The sequence below is a fragment of the Hyalella azteca genome, unplaced genomic scaffold, assembly GCF_000764305.2.
Source record: "Hyalella azteca isolate HAZT.00-mixed unplaced genomic scaffold, Hazt_2.0.2 contig4675, whole genome shotgun sequence".
NCBI lineage: Eukaryota > Metazoa > Arthropoda > Malacostraca > Amphipoda > Hyalellidae > Hyalella > Hyalella azteca.
Genome location: NW_025934886.1, coordinates 214,446 through 234,545, shown reverse-complemented (window position 1 = coordinate 234,545; position 20,100 = coordinate 214,446). Strand labels below are relative to the sequence as shown.

The following is a 20,100-nucleotide window of genomic DNA, read 5'->3' as shown; positions in this document are numbered from 1 at the left end:
GATGGCAGAGAGCAGATGACCTATCAAATGATCAATTTGCCTAAATCACCTTGTATTTCATATTTTTACGGTTTTACCAAACTAATAACCTGGCCAGAGTTTGTTGCTCTGCTCCTTCTCTCTGACAGCCTGACAGGCAGGCATGGAATACTACATCTAGGATCTAGCCTACTTGGCAAACCGTGACTGAATTTTTTGAGCTGTGGTTTTATGGATTTGCCAGCCGTGATTCCATTTCTTTGAGCTGTGATTCCATTTTTTGAGCTGTGAATTCCATATCTCAGTCAACAGCCATGAAATGCCATTTACAAGCCACAAATTTATTTAGGTAAACACACCATATTCCGACACTTTAATGAATGGCTATAAAAAGATCACTGTATGCACAACTCAAATTCTGATTGCTTTACGTCACTCTCAAAACACCACACTATGAGCCAGCAATGATTAAACATCACAAACTGTTGCCCTATTTATTTAAAAGCCTTTAGAATTCAAATCTACAAAATCGCATAATTCCAAATTTCCGATGCTTTGTGTGAATAAATTTGGTATATTGTGAGACTAATTCCAACAGCGCTTCAAAATCATTATTCGTAATTCCGGCGCCCTGTGTTGGAATTCCGACGCCCTGTGTGAGCTGTATTGGAATACAACACAGCTCAGAACAAGCTGTCACCTGTGTGTGTCTAATTCTGAGCTGTGTTGGAATTAGTTTTTATGTGTCTAAAAGTCTAAAACCATCTCTTAACTTAATCATCTATTAATTTATTTACCACTTAAAATCAGCAAATACAAGTATGCTTAAAGAATTCCTAATATATTCAAAGACTTATTTAAAAGTCTTAAACCATAACATTCTTTCCAGTCTCCAGACAAACAGTTCATCACTATTTGGTAGAGCAAGGTCAACTATCATTATCAACTTTGACATGTGTTTTGATGTTCCCACTGGGTGACGTGGACTTTCGCTCTGAGGATCTCAACATTTTCCTGCCAGACTTAGTGTTTTGCAGAAATATTGTGTGCAATAGTATGTCACTATTTCAACCATCTACGCATGCATGGAACTAAGACAAAGCTTAATATGAAGGAAAAGGTTGGGAAGTGTTGGAATTACCCACGATGTCGGAATATGGTGTGTTTACCCTACCTGGCTACCAAGTCTGTGCATGTGTTAGTAGCCCAAATCTCTAATTTTACTCTAAAATAGACAATGGCAACAATAATATTTGTCTATATTGTAGGCTGAACATGTGTTAATGCAGTCAGTAGTCTGCAGTCTGACTGCTGTTATCATCTGATATGACCACAAATCTGCGCAATCTTCAACAAAACATTTTGGTTGACATCATTATGACATTCTGCAGGATGTTTTGGTGGGCATGGTAAAGTAATGCTGATTGCAGAAGTTGACAATTTTATGAAATGACATGTTAGCAAACCGTGCAAAGTGCAAACTGCAATTTTTTCACTCAAACAAAAATACATGACAGTAGAGATGGAAGATTTTATACCTACTAAAATGATATGAGCCATGATATTGAGCCACGTGGCTATATTGAGCCACAATAGAGCCATGTTAGAGCCACAATATTTCAGAAAAAAGGCAGACTTTTCCCAACCTGCTGACAATAGGTGGTATTTCTAGCAGAGGCAGATAGGTGCCTCTCACCTTTGCCAATAGGTGGCAAAGCAGAGAGTATTTCTAGACTCTCCCTCAAGTTCATTTTTGAGACCTAGGAGTAGACCTGTAAAGTATCATGGATACCAGTATATCTTACATAAGAAATTGTTTAAAAATTGTGTAAATGTAGAAATAAAAAAAAACAGATTCTTAAAAATCTCTAATTTGTCACTATGTGGGGAGGGGGAGGAGCTTTGCCAGGTTGCAAAAGGTGCAAGCACTCAAGCAGCATTGCAAAGATATGGATTTTTAGTTAAAGTTTTGCCAGCTAATTTCGAAATGCATTGCCGGGTTAAGAAAATGCTGCAAGCAATTATGATTCACCCAATATGATTTAATATTCACCCACTTCACCTGGGTGCTTTGGACACCACAAGTCTTGAAACTAGTTATAGTTAAAAAAAACTACCTGGCCATAACCCAGATAAATATTGGACCTTTCAGAATAGAGCCACTCACAGTCATAGCATTCCACCCTATGCTTGTCATCCAGGCAAGTAACCAGTTTTAAGCAAGCATTAAAATATTCACAAATTGAAATTTCTGAAAATAGTACAAGTATGAAGTATGAACAACTATAAGGTATATATACGTCTACTTATTCTTGAAACAAACAATAAAATTATCTATTAAAGATCTTTATTGCAGTATTACTCTAAAAAATTTCATTTAAAATTAAATTATTCAAACATAACAAGTAGCAATCTAACTTCAATTTAATTGAATTTCATGAACTTCTATTGATTAATTGAACAGATGTTGCTACTTCTTGTCTTCTCTCTTTAAAAAAATAACATCTATTAAAAAGATACATTTAGATTTATGGGCATGGTAGGATGTAATGGAACAATGGTCAGTTGATCGATGATTTGTAGAGGCATGATAATGTAGCCTAAAACACTATTTTGGGGCTGTGGTGTTTTTTTGGAAAAATGATATATATATATATATATATATATATATAGAAATGACCATATATGCCATATAGTCATGAAAGACTTTTGGAAAATGCACTGAATTTGTGGCTTGTGTAGCAATCATAGTGATGATTGGTGAAAATAAATTTATTATGAACAATTCAGATGGATTTGCTAAAAGCATTTTGTGAAAACAATCATCCTAAATGCCAATACTAAGAAGATGGAAACTTTGGAAAGTATAGTTAATACCCAAAATACAACAAGCATTTATGGCTAGGGTTACACCACATTCTGACATTCCATTCCACCACATTCCATTCCACCACATTCCATTCCACCACATTCCATTCCACCACATTCCATTCCATGTGAACACCCTGTGTAACCAAGAACTAACAATAGCAGGGAATTTCTCCATGAAAACATCATGATAGCCACTGACACTAAGTGGAAGTATAGCACCAAGGAATCACTCAAGAATTGGTAGCAGCCCAGTGGGGAATGCCTGTCAGAGACCACCACAGCTGTGCTTTGAATGGACTATCATGATCACTTCTCTCAAGAACATAGCCTACAACACTTCTGGATTGTAAAATTATAAGCGGCAAACCACCAGACAGATCACATCCCTTGAATTAGATCAATCGGCTTTCAGGAAAGTAGCATGACATAGAATGGCCCAGCATTGTATGCTAATACGCTAAAAAATTACAGCACCTGTATGGAGTGTACCAAAGCAGTCCATATCTGTCTAGTGTGTCAAATCATCTATAGTTTAAAGTCAGGGAATGAAGTGATGATTTGATGTTCAGTGGTGGACAACCATTATACCTGGAGCTATTTGCTTCAGAATATGGTGGTGTAAAGTTCCTAATATTTAAAGCAAGATGATGTCATGGGCTGGTTACTGACAGATGGCGTAATCTGTGGCTGATTGGTGGTCATCCAGAAATACTATGCTTGGGGTACCTTTCAAGACTGATTGGTGCACAATTTTGGTGGTGCATGGCTGCATACCCACCCAGTGCCACATCCTGGTTATCATTCAGAAAAAATATTTTTATATACAGAAATATTTGTCTGAGACGACAATTTGCTCTCACATGTACATTTGAAAAATATAACTCAGTACTCACTGCAGTGAGGGACAGAGAGCGCATTTTCTTGTCAACAAAAATTTGAAGTCACGGATGGATGGATGGATGGATGGACAGACAGACTGACGGATGGACATGACAAGCACAATAGTGCATTTTTTCCATAAATGGGAAAATGTGCTAAAAACTTTCACAGTTGTATTTTTTGTGTGAAACTTAACTAACTAATATTGCTTGACTTTACTCTTACACTGACAGTAATTAAATACTAGTTAACATTTTTTGGCTGAACATGTGCATGTTAATGAATGAACCCACTAATGTTGACAATGCCATTTCATTTGGGAAATTAATCTTATACGGTATTTGTTGATAAATTAAATTTTTCATTTGACTTCATGAAATCAATGGTGAAAATGCATAAAATTTTCCTTGGATAGGCTTATGCATAAATTCTGCTTATTGTCATGCAGTAAACAGTGCTCCATTACTATGGCCTTTCGTCAAACTTTTACCTAGCACATCATGCCGTCAGGAATTTAAATGCAAAGAAATTGTCCTGCTGTTAGAAAAATTGCATAGGTACTTATCTCACTAGACTCAAGTAGTTCAGACTTGAAAGTTGAATAAATGCTCTCCCCTTCTCTACTCATGCTTCTGTCATCTCTTACCCACCTACATTATTTGTGGTATGAGGTTACTTATTGAACCTGTAAATGGTATGTTATCACAAGAAGTTTGCAAATCTTGTCGTAAATAAAATATCATAATTTAAAATTTGAATTGCAAAGGTTATTGATAACTAAATGAACAAATTCTGCAAATACCGGTATAGGTAAGCTGTATTTAACTTATCATTTATATCATTTATCATTTATATTTTTATCATTTATCATTCATATTTTTTAATATATTGCCTTATTGCAAATGTAAAGAAAATTTGCATAAATAGCTCTTTCTTCAAGCATATGCCTAACTTGAATTATCATCAATAGTATTATTCTCATGTTTCCTTACATTTATGATTACAGGTTGGTCTAGTTGTTAAATCCATAATGTTTTTAGCTCTTGGTATAAAACAATCCTGCTTTTTATCTCGTTTAATTATAAATAAATCAAAATTAATAACAAATCTTTCTCAACAAGCTAGATGTCTTGGAACCTCTTTCAAAGCAGGTGAATGGAAATTCTGAAAATAATTGACCTAGTAAGGTTACTTAGTGTTAACTCTGACCTTAAATTTTGAGACTGGTTGATGTTTAGTAATTCCTCTGCATAGAAATTTTTGCTTGATTTGCAAGGAAGTGCTTATAAAAAATTAGATATACATAGAAATGCAATGTGTTCATTAAGAATTTGAATCCTGCTTTGGACCTGATGTTGTAATTGATCATTCAATAAGTGAATGTTATTTCATGTCGGCAGCCCTGATATAATTCCGTTTTAGTTTCTATTCCCACAAGAATTGACAATAGAGGAGTTTTATTTAAATTTTATAATATAATTGAATAGGTAATGATAGTTCAGTGTTTATTATGCTAAAATATTGTCCATTCTGCCAATTATGGTTGTAATAAACCGATGTTGTTGTGCTGATTGAGACAGATAATTTTTAATAATTGCCTACAATCTCTAAAATATTTTTGTCCTACAGTGCTTGGAGAAAAAGATGTCCTCCCAGAAGTGTCAACAAGCCCTAAAAGATCTTTGTCCAACATCAAAATCTATGACAGTGTAAAGCAGGTAAGTGAGAGGATTTTCAATTCAACTTTTGCTTGATTTGATTTATATGTATACTAATTTTCTGGGACAATTAACTAATAAACTTGTCTTTTTTAAGCATATAATAAGTATGTTTCTGACTGTAAACTCAACAGTTTTTGTTAATAGGGCTAGGCTTATAGTTTTATTTCATACAAGCACCAATGAATTATCTTATGAGATGCCGCTTTCCTGCTGTTGGCATTGCTAGTGCTCAATTGACGAACTGAACTTGTGTCAAATTTGCTACACGTTGCTAATCTGTCCGTTGCTGTGCCAAAAAGAAAAAAAACATAACTCGGTACTCACGGCAGTGAGTGACAGAGAGCGCATTTTCTCGTGCATAAATCAGTTTTCATTGCGATTAGTACAGTGCATTAGAGCTAGAGATGTCGTATCTTTGATACATGCATGCCTGCTTCTTAAAATTGACGAAAACGTGAAGTCACGGACGGACAGACAGATAGACGGACATGGCGAGCACAAAAGTGCATTTTTTCTATAAAGAGAAAATGCACTAAAAAACGCAAGCCATAAAGTAAGTGGTGTTGGTTTTGAGTTTTGTAGTTGAGTGGTTTAGTTGATTATTTTTTTTAGAAATTGATAATTAGATCTTGTTTGCCATTTTAGATGAAATCCAAAGATTGAATGGTCATTGGCCATCTTGGCAGGTTTCAAGAACGTGATGGAATTGAAATTGGAATTGGGGTGTGTGGTGACCTACGGTCACGACCTTTAAATCGGTCATACACGCTGCCTAAAAACTTTTACTAGCATAAAAAAATTAAAAGTTCACACTCTTATGTTAACAAAAAAGTTCAAATATACCATATTCACAGCTGTCCTAAGAAAAAATATAAAAATTTGACAATCCCAAAAAAGTAAAACCACGTACTAAAACAATTCGGCACGTTCACACATCTTCCCACCCTCCCCTTTCTCAACCCTCCATTCCTCAAGACCCCACTCATAACATCCTCCTCCTCTCCCTCATCCTCCACACATTTTCCAACTATCTCCTCACACTCTCAAACATAGCCGCAGTTGCTCCCTCAGACAGGCCCGTAATTATTGCCATCCACTCTTCGCTTGTTCTCTCATGCTCCACCTCGTTAGTCTCACCTCTCTCATTCAGAATCACCTCAATCATAGACTGACGCTCTCTCTCATACGCCCCACATTCTATCAACAAGTGCTCTACAGTTTCCTTCTCATCCCCATCACACATAAAACATTTATCTTCTCTCCTTTCATTCCACCTGTATGTACGTCCATTCACACCTAGCGCGCCTGCCCTAACACAAACAGAAGGTCCCCACCTCTACTACCATCATACATACATTCATATTTTGGAATCGCTTTCATCTGATACAGTCTTAGAGAGTCCTTTCCCTCCATTCCTTGCTTCCATACCTTCAGCTCATAGTCTTTCACTCGCTCATTTATTTCTCTTTTCCACTCTTTTTCATCCCACTCTATCCCAATCGCACCCCGTGCTGTCACCACCCATTCGTCCTTTGGCCCAGCGGGCCTTTGGCGCACCCATGCTTCATGCATGCCACACTTACGCACCACTGCCCGACATCTGTGTGCCCAAAATTCAATGAATTGTATCTCTGAGAAGAATAGACTTGCACCGTTCTAAAAACAGGTCAGAGATGACAAACATTTTCTGATGCATTTTTATATTGCATCATAAAATAGGATTCAAGATATAGGTAGATGCTTTCATTTTGGTTCACCACGTTATCTTAACATGGTCACATTTCACTTGATGGTGTAGTCATCCAAGCCGCGTCAGACGCGGTCGCCGTGCAAATTTAAGGGGAGCGTCTACCCTAAAAATTATCTCGGCTATTTACAGTCGGATCACTGTGAAACTTGGTACCTATATGTAAAATGGAAAAAAACTCGCATTTTGTTCGTGTGCATTTTTCGAAAAAAATGAAAGAAAACGTGAAATTCTTAGAAAACGGCTATAAAAGGGGGTACTGTAGAAATGGATCTAATCCTAGGATTTCTAAGCTACAACATTGAGACACATATCATTCGATGCATGAGGTCTTCATCTACAAAATGTTCATCCCCTTTTTTTGAAATTCTAATTTTTGTAGAAGTGTGGGGCATTTTTCCAAAATGTTCGGAAATTTTTCGATTTTCCCCCCGTCACCCCCCTCTTTTTGCAGAATAAAATTCAAACTAGAAAAACCGGGATGAACATTTTGTAGATAGTTTATTTGCAAATTGAATGGTATATGTCTCATTGTTGTAGCTTTAAAACTCTAGGAGGAGATAGGTTTTCCGTGACAATAAGTGTGAATGTTGAGGAGAGCGCAACAAAGTGCCGCGCGCACCACAATATGCGCTCAATGTAGCATATATTCCAAACTAAACGTTTCTGGAGCTTGATTCCACTCAAGGATGATGGGAGCAACTACATGCGCATCTCTCCCTACAAAGCCCGGAGGCACACTGAGTCAGACCTCACAAAAACACTATATTTGTAGTGGTGGACAGCGAATTATCTCATATCTAATTACTGAAAGAACTCCCCCCTCGCCCCCCTTTCATGAAGTGTCGTGTACGTGAAAATCGACGTACAGAGATGGTAGTGGTACCATTGGATAGGCCAGAATGTCAGCTTTAATATGAGACAAAACACGTAACTGCAGCACAACTCAAGTAGACACTATATTTAAAGAGCTCAGCAGCTAATTAGTTCCTATCTAACTACTTAAAGAACTCCCCCACCCGCCCCCTTCCATGAAATGTCGTGAAATCATAAATCAACGTAGAGAGATGGCAGTGGTACCGTTGGATAGGGCAGAATGTCAGCTTTAAAATTAGTATAAAAACCGAAAAAGTAAAAATTTTCAATTTTAGGGTAGACGCTCCCCTTAATGAAAAACTACATATTTACCATTCGTCTATTAACGTCACGAATGTACGGTATATTTTTTTCGATGTCAGTTATGCAAAAAACTGACATTTGGTTTGCTTAATTTCTAATTTTAAAATAGTTATTTTATACCGGTTCCATTTGCCGTAGACTTGAATTATCTTTCTTCCGTTTGTATTAACATTTCATCTTTAATGTGCACTTCTTCATTTATCAATTTGCGATGTCTTTTGTTTCACAGAATACAAATTTTCGGAAATCAAAGTGAGATAATTTAACAAATTTTTTATGATTAAGTTCTTTAACCTTGTTGTTGACATTCATTTCATTATCTTTGGTGTGATGTGGGGTAAAGTCTATGTGAAAGTGATAACTTGAGTAAATAAACTTCTACTTCCTCATCCACCACTATCAAATGAATCAGCTAATGTCTAATATTATATTTTCCATTATGCAGGTGCCCTCTTCTCCGGCTGCTGCTATGGTTCTGGGGTTGGCAGGCCTGATTCCGTTCGCGGCGTCGCCGTACCTTATGATCTCCAGCGGACATTTCCTCCCCGACATCGCTATTTATCAGACATTCTATGGAGCCACTATCCTCTCTTTTCTTGGGGGCGTGAGATGGGGGTTTACTGTTCCGTCCAATAGTCCCCAAAATCCTGATATTACTAACCTAGGTTACAGCGTTGTTCCCCAGCTGTGGGGATGTGGGAGTCTAGTCTTGGGTCACTATATGGAGTGCATTGTTGTAGCGAATGTAGGAGTTATGCTGGGGTTGGCAATTACGGGATACATGGACTTGTCTATGGCGGGCTATCCTGTTTGGTTCAAGGGACTTCGTTTCTGCCTGACAGTTGGTGCTTTGCTCTCCTTATTCTCAGTTCTTGCTTGTAAATTTATCCTACTGGAAAAAATAAAAAATAAGACTGAATTAGAGATTGAAGGAAATAATGTAGAAAGTCAGTAATTTTCGAAAGTCTCGAGTCCACTTCGTATATTTGTGTTCAATTTTAGTTCGGTATTCAATTTGTCTGGAGTAGCAAATTCCATTTAGCCCAAAATTTTCTAAAGTTTGCGCATGGTATCGGAAAAAAATGATGGGCGTTATTTAGATTATAGAACAATTTCTTTTGCATGTATTTCAAAGCACAATCCAGTTATCTCGGCAAATACTTCTAGTAGGTATTGACATCTCTTTATTGAAACAAGATCTTTATGGTGGTTATATGTTATTGTCTTCACCTGTGATATTCAATATTTTTATTAATTTCCTTTAGATGTTGATTGATTTGATTATCAAGGATTCCTTGAGACTATGTTTATGTTTACTAAAAGTCTATGCAATTTTGTGTAAGGTTAATCAAGCTATATTTATGTGGCTAAATACCAATTTATATCATTCAGAAAGAGTTGACAGATGCAGCTACATTTTATCTGGTCGTTTATGATCGATCCTGATGTTTGAAAAAGTAGTGTTGTACAGTTGAGAAATGCTTTTTGTTAGTTATTATTTTTCATGTCTGTTTGAGTTTCTTCGGGGTAAGTGAATCCACATTCAATAATCCATTCCTTCTTTGATCGCTTTATTTTAGGTGAAACTAATTATTCGTGTTATTTTGCTCAGTTTTGAAAGATGACTAAGACTTGCGATGCTATCCATAAAAGTTTTTCACGAGGCTAATTCTTATTAACCTTTATTGTTGAAACTTATTTGTGTACATAAAATTTCGGCTACTGAACTTGCTTTTCATTTTCGCTGAACCATTCGAGCTTGCTTCTGATGAGTAACTTAGTGATTTGCTTCACGCTTAAGGCATGTATGTTTTAGATCTTATGATTCGTTAGGAAGTATAACTTAGGACTATGTTACTTGCAGTGCGAAAGTTGAAAGTTAATATGCGGCTATTGCACCTGTTGGCTGAAACTTGCTACTAGGAGGATTAAATATTTTTCTTGAATTGCCTTGTTTAATAAGGACCAGAATTTGATTGTATTTGGTTATGACAATTTCTATTTGAGATTTAAATACTTTAGAAATAGTGAGCAGATATGTCAGACGCAATGAGGTTATTTTTAATATTTAAAATGAATGGCATACGAAAAATGTAATGACTAAAAGACCGGTCAACAAAGCACAACATGATGAGAATTCACAGGAGAAAAGGAAATGAATAGCTGGATCCATCGTTGGATTTACGCTCATACGAGTGGAAAAATGTTATTGAAATAGATTAACTAGCCTGGGCGATAACAGTATTTAAAAACTAAATGAATGTCACTCGATATAACCACTGGGTGGCCCAGTGGTTATAGTTCAAGTACCAAGATTAGAGCAGACAGGTGCGGGTTCGATCCCAGCTCTGTGCGCCAGTTTCTGATTAGAATCGGCAAGGAGACCGGGCGGTTTAAGCAGATCAGAAGTGGAACAGTGAGTTGCGAGTTCGAGACCCAACAAGCTGAGAAAGTTCTGCGATGTTAAGAATCGGAAACAGGCCTAAGGCCTAATAAATGATGAAACCGCTATTATATATATAATATAATATTTGCTTTATATTGGACGTAAATATGGTCACGGGTTTACGTAATGGAGAAAAATAATTTTCTTTTGAAGGAGGAGTTATTTAGATTTACATAAAATTACAAAGGTTATAATCTCCAGAATGGAAAACTCAACTACAGAAAATTTTTATGAATAGCGTAATGATAATGATGTCTTGATATTCAACTGGCATTTAGCTTAAATGGAAACTTGTAAATGGACAAAACTAGGCGTGTCTCTGCAGTTTCGTCAAATATCCCGTAACCAATATTAATTTCGACATTTTCTATCAACCCGGTATCGGTGAATGATGTGATATGCTCAAATTGTCGAAGCCACTGACCCCAATGTGTGCAGAGCTTAATACATTAAAGAAAATACCCTAATGTAAAAAATTTCAAATAGACTGACATGCCAACTGCGGTTTAAACAGTATGGTTTATGATTCAATATTTTTGGAAAGAGTTTTCGTTTATTTGCAACAAAATTATATTTTCTCCAACCCGACAAACTCTTTTATTTATTTAAGTAGCAAAGTAAGTTGAATTACAAGTAATAGTTAGTTGAAGGTTCACAATTTGAATTTGGCGCCAACTCATATCGATTGCAATTGGTACGCCTGCTCATATCTTTGATAGAACCATTAGAACCACGCACAAGAAGTAAGTCTGTTGCGGAAGCGGCATTTCTTCTACGTTCACTCTGTGTTAATTAAGTTCGTTGTTTTGTTGAACTTGATTCTGGCTTTAGCACGAGTTTTTCAATTTCTTGTTCATCGTGATGACGAGTAGTTCTGCCAATTGACGACAACAAACATACAAAATCTTTGCAGAAATCAGGCTGAGACTGAGTTGGTAAAATGATAGAAAGGATGAAACTTTTTCTGTGTTGACTGCTGGTTGATTCTGTTGTTGATAATTAAATAACTTATATTCATGTATAAATGAATTGCCTACAAATTATTTCGACTTATTTCGAGCAGTTTCTTTTGGTGTAATTGTATTAGAAATTACATGTGTTTTTAGGCTCTTAGTAGCAATAGTAGGTAATAGGAACCTGAAGTGCTGAAGAGTTGAAAATTTCTCAAATTAAAGCTGATGCACTTCTGATGAAGCTTCAATGGCACAAATTTTTGTAAGATGTAAAACCCAAGGATAAAGCTATGAGATTCAAAATTCACCAGTCACCACAATCAATTTCTTCAAAGCTGTAAGAATTAAAGTTGAGCACAAATTTTTTACAATCCTCTTCAGGATCTGAATTTATGATTACTGCACCTGCAGTAGCTAATTTGTAGCTTTTCGATTTTGAATAATCTTCATTTCATATTGGCAAAACATAGAATATTTAGAATCAGTTCATTTTTAATTTCCTCAAATGCCCAATATTTTATTAAATTTCTTATGTATGATGATGCTTGTTTTTAAGATAGTTTGAAGATACTTGCTAGTCTACTATCCTACTTAAAAATGAACTCGAGGAAGAGCAACAACAGATATTAAGACAACCTTATTGGAAAATCTTTAATCATGTCTTGCAAAATTTACATTTTTGAACTTGCAACATTATCCTTGACATTGCAACATTGAGCTTCAAACCAACATAGTTACCCCTTGATTGTTGAAAGTTGAAACACTAGTCAGAAATAACAATTTAAAAAAGCAGCCATATAATACTATTGTGTAGATTTGAATGTCAATAATTTTTTTTATTATACTTTTTTTGCAAGTGTGTATATGTATGATGGTTAAAACCACTTTGGATAAACCACTGCATAAGTGAGCATTGGTGCAGTAATTGAGTAAATGAAGTTATTTCATGCATTATTTCTACTGTCTATTCACTGAATATTGTTTTTAAGGGGAAAAAATGTGATTGATTGTAACAAATATAATTTAAAATATTCAAAATTATAGGGGATTGGGAAAAAGATTTGGTAAATATTTCTCATAATTACAGCATTTAAGCAATCAAAATTCAATTCGTAGCATTCATTATTTAACCAAAACAGGTTTTATTAGCTTAGAATTGAATGGCTTTGAGCAAGTTGATATTACTCAGGTGTCTGACATGTACTTATATGCATATGAGTTGAGTGTACAGCAGTTAACATCCTTCCATGATGTCAGTTATCAGAATAAGCTTGCTTACTTCTCCTCAAGTCCCAAAAATGCTACAAAGATTTTTATTGACAAATACAAATTCATATTATTAATTCTTTGAGTCACTTCAAAATCAACCATGAAATCCTTGAAATTCCATTATAGTATACCCTGTAAATTAATGAAATACTCAACAAAAATAACATTTGTGTTAAACGAAAATCAGAGCCACATTAAGGTTCTGTAATATATCAGATACTTGCTACAATCAATACTTTCTTGATGATAAGTTATCCTCTTGATTTGCATATATATAGCTGAATGATTAATTGAAAGAAAAGAAAGTTATTCCACACCTACACTGAGTAGTTAATGACTAACCTTACTAACATTTCAATTCTTTTTTCTGAAACTTGGATAATTCGAGTATTGACCTATATGTATGTGAGCAAATTGTGAAAACAGCAAAAGTGATGAACTTGATAGGCAAATAATTGGCTAGTTCACCTACCATACATTTTTCTTCTTTCAACTTTCCAATTTCCTGCTCTCTCAGCAACTATAAAAAACTGTATTCAGTAAGGTAGGTATATCAAGGTAAAGTGTAGTTTAAGAACATTTGGAAGAAAAACCACCCTAACAGACATTTTAATTTTTTTTATCTCAAATTCATGGGAGTTTTCAAGGAGAAATTAGAAAAATTCAAATGAAATAAAAAGGCCATTAAACATCATTGAAACTTTACATATTTTTCTATAATCAAATAGAATTTATTTTGAGAGTAATAAATTGTGGTTTTCACATGTTCAATGAAAAATGAGTCAAGTTGAAATGGTCATGTCTATGTGGACAAGCTAACAATTTAGAGGCCTAGTATTTTTGTATTGCCAATTTTTGTGAAATGGGTATATTAGAGTGTTTTACATTCAATAATAAAAAAGGGTGTATATCAGCAAAAACTGTAGGAGTCCAAAGAACTAAATGCAAAATATTTTAAAGTCAAGAAAAATCTCATTTATTGACATTTAATAAGAGATGCTTGTTAAAAGCAAGCTCTGAAAGAAAGTGAGAGCTGCTGGAAAGTTGAGAACTTATACCTGAACACTGGTAACTCCTCATCAAAAAATATAGAGGATTAATTATAAAGTAGTAAACTGAGAACTGAGTAAAGTAACTTATCCTCCTAATTAAAGCATTACTAATATAATACACCAATCAATAATATGTATGCAATAACACAATACAATACAACAATAATATGCAAAAATACACACTAATCTACTCTGATGAAAAATATATATTATTATGAAAAGTTAGTTTGTTACAATTGTTTTCAATAAATATCTAAGTAATATACATATCACTGACTGATGGTGATCATTCTATGTAAACCTTTGCATTCATTCAAAATTCAGATGCCCTGGATTACATAAACCTGGATAATTTCCATACCCAACAAGTAATAAATATATCATTGGCCTAAGGAATGTATAGACTGTCAGCTAAAGTCATTACTTAAAAAGGAAAAATATATAACTCAGTACTCACTGCAGTGAGTGACAGAGAGCGCATTTTCTTGTCAATGAAAACTTGAGGTCGCGGATGGACGGACAGACAGACAGATGGACATGGCGAGCACAATAGTGCATTTTTTCTATAAATGAGAAAATGCACTAAAAACACTAACGCATTGACAGTGAATTTCACTGGTATGTGTGGACACTCCCAAACTGGAATAGATTCCTGTCTTGAGTGGATAATTATTTGGCTTTGTTTATTCATAAACGATTTCTTTGCTATGATGAAGTTTTACTTGAACTTAGTCTCTCTTATCCTTCAAGCAGGCATGGCAAAACTGCCTTGCAGATCCTACTTATTGGAGCAAACTTTATGCAATTTAATTTAATATGATGCTTTAATGCAGTGGATATTGCCTGAGTATTAAGTTCAACCCTTCACACACCAGCTGTAATGGTAATCACACAATAATTTTATTTTTGGTTGAAATGCTCTAAATCTATCATGCATTCAAAGACAAATTGTGACCCAAGATTATCCCAATTTCTAGTGTTATTTATTGCTCACAAGTATCAATGTAAATGTCTAAAATTTCTGTTTTGAGTTGACATTGATTGGATCAATAACAAATTAAATTGAAATTTTGCTGCTCATTATTGAACTTACAAAAAAATCCTTTAATGATACATTTTTATTAATTTGATCATGCATTTTTTGTTTTCAGGATCACTGTTATGACATCAAACTAAAACTAACATGCCTAGAATCAATGAACTATAACTTGAGTTTAATAGAAATCTAGCTGATGTAGCGTTTTTGCAATCAAGATAAATATCCAAGACTCGCCCATATTCTTGACAAGAAAGCATCCTGATGCTGCTGTAATAGAGATGGAAGAACAGTCCAGCATGATTGTAATTAAAGACTGTTATGTCTCATTGTGTGATATTGGAATTTTCGGAGATTTGAGTGGGAGAATAGTATTGGAAGAGGAAGGAGATGAAAGTAAAAACGAATCTTTTGGAGTGGTGGATTCCACTTCTATTGATGGTCCTCTTACCATAGGTAAAGACTCTCCAGCTCATCATGTCCCTACCATTGGACAAGATTCTATTACTTCTGATTATGTGGATCCAACTCTAACAGCCACTGAAGGATCAACTGCTACATCAATATCAGACTTGGTCTTAAAGATCAAAAAAACTCTGAATGAGCTGAGCACATTTGCTGATGAGCAGTCAGACAAGAGAAGCAGAAAAGTGATCAGAAGGTGCAAACAAGCTCTTGAATACATTGAGAAAAATGATAAAATTTATAAGAATATTTTACCAGGAATTGGATTGCAAGTAAATGATTTAAGAGAAAAAAGCAGTTTAATAAATTTTAAAACAAAGAAATTTGACAAGGAGACATTGTCAAGTTTCGAAGAAGATGATGACATTCTAACTAACAATTGTGGGAATTGGTGTGATGGGTTGGACAATGCTGACAGTGCTGATGATATCCTGAAGATCTCTAGCCAATCTGCAGTCACAGCATTCCATGACAGAGTTAAGTATCATGAAGAATACATCTCGCCTCTGTTGGACAATTGCCAAGATTTTGAATCAAGCAATGAATTTGACATGTTTGCTGAGCTCCCACATCCTTCTGCATTTCTTGGATTCGACCCAATCACACATTGTGATGCAGATGAAGAATTATCTCTTTCCTATGACACCCTACACAATAATACTGACAATACTTCACTCCTGGAATTCGATTACCAAGATCTGAAGGATTGTAAAACAGGGGATTATTCTTATTTGCCACTCAGTTCTTGGGAACAGCTCGGTTCAAGGACTCCATCTGAAGCTATTGCAGAAGATATCACAACATTGATGATGGATAAAAGAACTCCAATTCTAAAGGCAGAAGAGCCAGCTAAATTGCTGGATAATGATGCTAAATATATCTGTCAACATTGTGATTTTGAGTGAGTATTTGCCTTAAATATTTACATAAATCTCTTGGTCTTTTATATTTAACATGTATGCATACTTAGTAGTACTTGCTATAATGCTAATTTGCTATATTATTCGACATTTTTACAAGTATATCATATTGTATCATCATATTGTATATTCTTTACTAAAATTGAAGACTACAATATTTTCAGTTAGTGAAATTTGTAAAAACCCATGATCTGAGTTTGATGTTGACTTCATTGAAGTTTTTTTCTGGTTATACTGGTGTTCATCAGTCGGTGAACTGAGAGCTCATCTCTGTCCAATAAATTTCAAATAATTTAATCAAATTCATAGATGATTTATAAGTTTATCAATAAATAATACCTTGGCTCTCTCTATTGATAGCTTATCTCTGACTTGCATTACATTCATCATGTTATGGAAGCATGATTGATTATTCAACCAGATCTCCTTCTAGGGTACCATACACGGTGGGTAATATGACGGCGATCGTCCAGCATCTCTTACCCCTCAGAAAGTTTACCCAAAAATCTGTTGATAATATTCTGAAACAGGTATTGGTTTGCAGACTTGAATTGAGGCAAGAATTCTCAGACGGTCTCAAGGTAAAGTTCCGCAATCATTTTGATGTATTGGTAGTTTTTGTGCTTGGGTATTATTCCGTAACTAAGGTGAAAATGTGATTTGCAGTTTCCAATTAATGCAATATATTTTTCCATTTCAACACTTTCCCCATTCCCAATATTGCAACATGAAATTTTATATATATTTTTATAGATTTTATAGAAATAGATGGTAGATAACATTACTGGGGAGTTATTATTCGTCATAATTGATCGGTTGTTTTTCAGGTACAAGTCGCATCAACCTTGGTTTGCAAACTATGTTCTAAAAAATTTGAAGTTTATTGTGAACATCTGTACAAAGTGGCTCATCATTTAAATTGTTGTGCTATGAAAGCATATGGAGTTTCGCCCTTTTGCATATTCTGCTGTGAAAGCGTTGCAGCAGGTTGCATGGACCAGCACTTCGACCAGCGTAGTCCCCAAAGCTGTGCGGCCGCATGGATGAAGATGGCAGAGATCATCCCCATAGGGTGCAAGAAAGTAACTCAGGTGAGTAAGAAACCTACCAACTACGGGGCAGATAAGTTTAGGTAATATCTATACGTATGGCACGCTTTGTTTTTGATTATGAAGTTGGTTAAAATTAATTAGCAGCAGGTGGCTTATTCGTTATAGTTTTTTATGTAGACTGGAATTTAGCTTTTAAAGTAGGTTGGTGCTTAACATTGATAAAAAATTTCGTTACAGCGCAGTGTAAAAATTTTCAGTATTTTCACATCTGTATTTGCAAAACACACTTATAGCAACTACACTGAACAAATTTTCGCAACGTTACTGGTTTATTCTATGGGATAGAGTTATAATACTTCATTCAATGGCTATTTATAAACTAATGCTTGTAGAAAGGTTCTTCTATGAAAGTTCGTGAACACGAAGCTTTACGATTTAGTATTGAAATTCTGAGAATAATTGGCAACGAGTGAGTTTCAAGCTATTCATGTTCTGCATCATTTGGTTTTCACTGCAAAGGGAAATATTTGTTAATTTTTTTGCAGGATCTTCGAACTCGATGCAAGTTATGTAAAGCGGTTTTTTCTCCATACGATTGCATCCCGTTGGATGATAAAGCTTTCTGTACAACCTGTCACAAGAACCTGACCACAGCAAACATACTCGCAGTTGATTCAGACTCTCAACAAAATTGCAGACTGTGCGATTCAAGTTGTTCTCAGAAATTTATTACATTGGCTGACCCACAAATTCGTGTAGGTTCTCACTGCTGGATCTCTTTGAGATTCAGTGAAAAAGTTATAAAAACTAGAGACCATTGTTTGGCTTATAGAAGCCTGACCCGCCTGTTAGGATCAACTTATAAAATTGTATCTAAAGAATATTTTAATAACGGAGTCAAAAATACTTTACCACAGTTTCCTTTCCCTTGCATGAAATAAGCCAAAAAGAAAAAAGTAATGTAAATAAAACTGAAGCTAGTCGGACCGAACGAGTTTCTGTACAAATGCAGCAATATAGTTAATAATAATTTTTCAATGTGAAATATATCGATTACATGTGGAATGGGTTGATTCCACAGCTGAACGCATTGCCATACGCGCCTCAACCATAACTCATTATTCGATTATTTTTATGAGAGGAACTCGTATATTTAAATGCAGCTTTACTCTTCTTATGATTATTTTCGTTCTTACAAAAACGCTTTAAATTTGGTTTTTCGTTCAATTGGTGTGAAAACAATATTATAACATCCTAGGAGTAATTGCGTTCCAAAAATTGCAAGATCATCTGATGAAGATGCTCTTGCTTCCTGCCCCAATAATGATTAACAAGTTTTCTTGCCATTGCTTCTTTTAAAACAGACTGAGAATGTGATGCTGCGATTAATATTTGTCAACGTCATTCGAAATTGTCGCGTGTGAAGTGGCTGTTACCCTATTCCTTGCATTTATACAAGATATTTAAAAAGAGTAGAGCGTCCGTGATACTCGAATTAGTCTAAATAATGTTCATTCAAAAATATTCTTGGTATTTTTCTTCAATTGGTTTTATATTGCTTATATTTCACCAGAAAATACGTTTGTGGCTTAGACTCTGTACAAATTTGTATCTTTGACCAATTTTAGAAATAGTTAAAAAATGTTGAAAGAATTGTGTGTATATAGTGAACTCCATTTAATGTAAAAACAGGTTTAAATAAAATTTAAAATTTAAATCCTGATAAAACAGGTTTAATATATACATCTTACTTTTGTATAAAACTATTTACATATTAGATCCAAAATAATTTTCGCCTTTTGTGTACCCTGCTTCTATGAAGTCACGATAGAAATTTGGGCTAAATGTGAACCGGGTTATGTGTTTCAACAGTGACCTGACGCACTTTAACACGTTGACTCCAATTGCTTCATCTTGAACTATTATTTCATTTTTAGTGTTATAAAACAGGGTTGCCAGACGGTCTTTTCTTCCCGGACAAAAGTCCGCGATTTAATTTTTTCAATAGCGTTGGTCGGCTAAAATTTATGATAGCTACTACTTCCTGATAGGGTTACACCTAAAAACGAGAAATTGAATTTTCACACCGGAACCTGTAAATATACTAATATATCGATTTACAGGCCTTTTTTGTTCGCGGACTTGGCCGTTTTTTAGGCCATCTGGCAACCCTGAATTATGTACCACTACGTCCTGGAGAACTACATTTCGTGGTACGCATATGCATGGCTGAACTAGTATAAGGTTGACCCATGAGAAGCTCATTTTTGCGGATGTAGTTTGTTGTTCCCCTGTGACGTCACTGATTTCGGTTACAGGCATTAACGAATCACAGATATGCGATCAAACTCGTCGACCAATCCGTCATGGGAATGACAGGATTGCTTACGTTTCTCGATCTCAGTGACGTAACAAGAAAGCTGAACTGAAAGACGGAAAACCTCGTGAGTCAACCTTATATAGTTCAACCATGCGCATATGTACCACTTTGGAGTCAACGTGTTATGTGTCATATGATAAAACCTTCAGTC

The 20,100-nt window shown here is 35.2% G+C and overlaps 2 protein-coding genes across 3 annotated transcripts; both read left to right on the top strand.

The window, feature by feature from the left end:
* The first annotated feature begins 4,514 nt into the window (after window positions 1–4,514).
* Window positions 4,515–10,103, top strand: LOC108673815 (transmembrane protein 69). Its single transcript, XM_047880131.1, has 3 exons — window positions 4,515–4,539; window positions 5,359–5,447; window positions 8,822–10,103. Exon 3 carries the CDS (start codon window positions 8,846–8,848, stop codon window positions 9,329–9,331), a length of 486 nt encoding a protein of 161 aa, XP_047736087.1. The 5' UTR covers window positions 4,515–4,539; window positions 5,359–5,447; window positions 8,822–8,845; the 3' UTR covers window positions 9,332–10,103.
* Window positions 10,104–11,545: 1,442 nt separating this feature from the next.
* LOC108673813 lies at window positions 11,546–19,504 on the top strand. 2 transcript variants are annotated; one of them, XM_047880143.1, is made up of 5 exons: window positions 11,546–11,565; window positions 15,248–16,498; window positions 16,939–17,098; window positions 17,345–17,608; window positions 18,115–19,504. In XM_047880143.1, exons 2-5 carry the CDS (start codon window positions 15,414–15,416, stop codon window positions 18,508–18,510), a joined length of 1,905 nt encoding a protein of 634 aa, XP_047736099.1. In that variant the 5' UTR covers window positions 11,546–11,565; window positions 15,248–15,413; the 3' UTR covers window positions 18,511–19,504. The 2 variants fall into 2 exon arrangements, with proteins under 2 accessions (XP_047736099.1, XP_018017176.1); XM_018161687.2 differs by lacking the exon at window positions 11,546–11,565 and having other exon boundaries at window positions 15,246–16,498; window positions 16,951–17,098.
* Window positions 19,505–20,100: the final 596 nt, after the last annotated feature.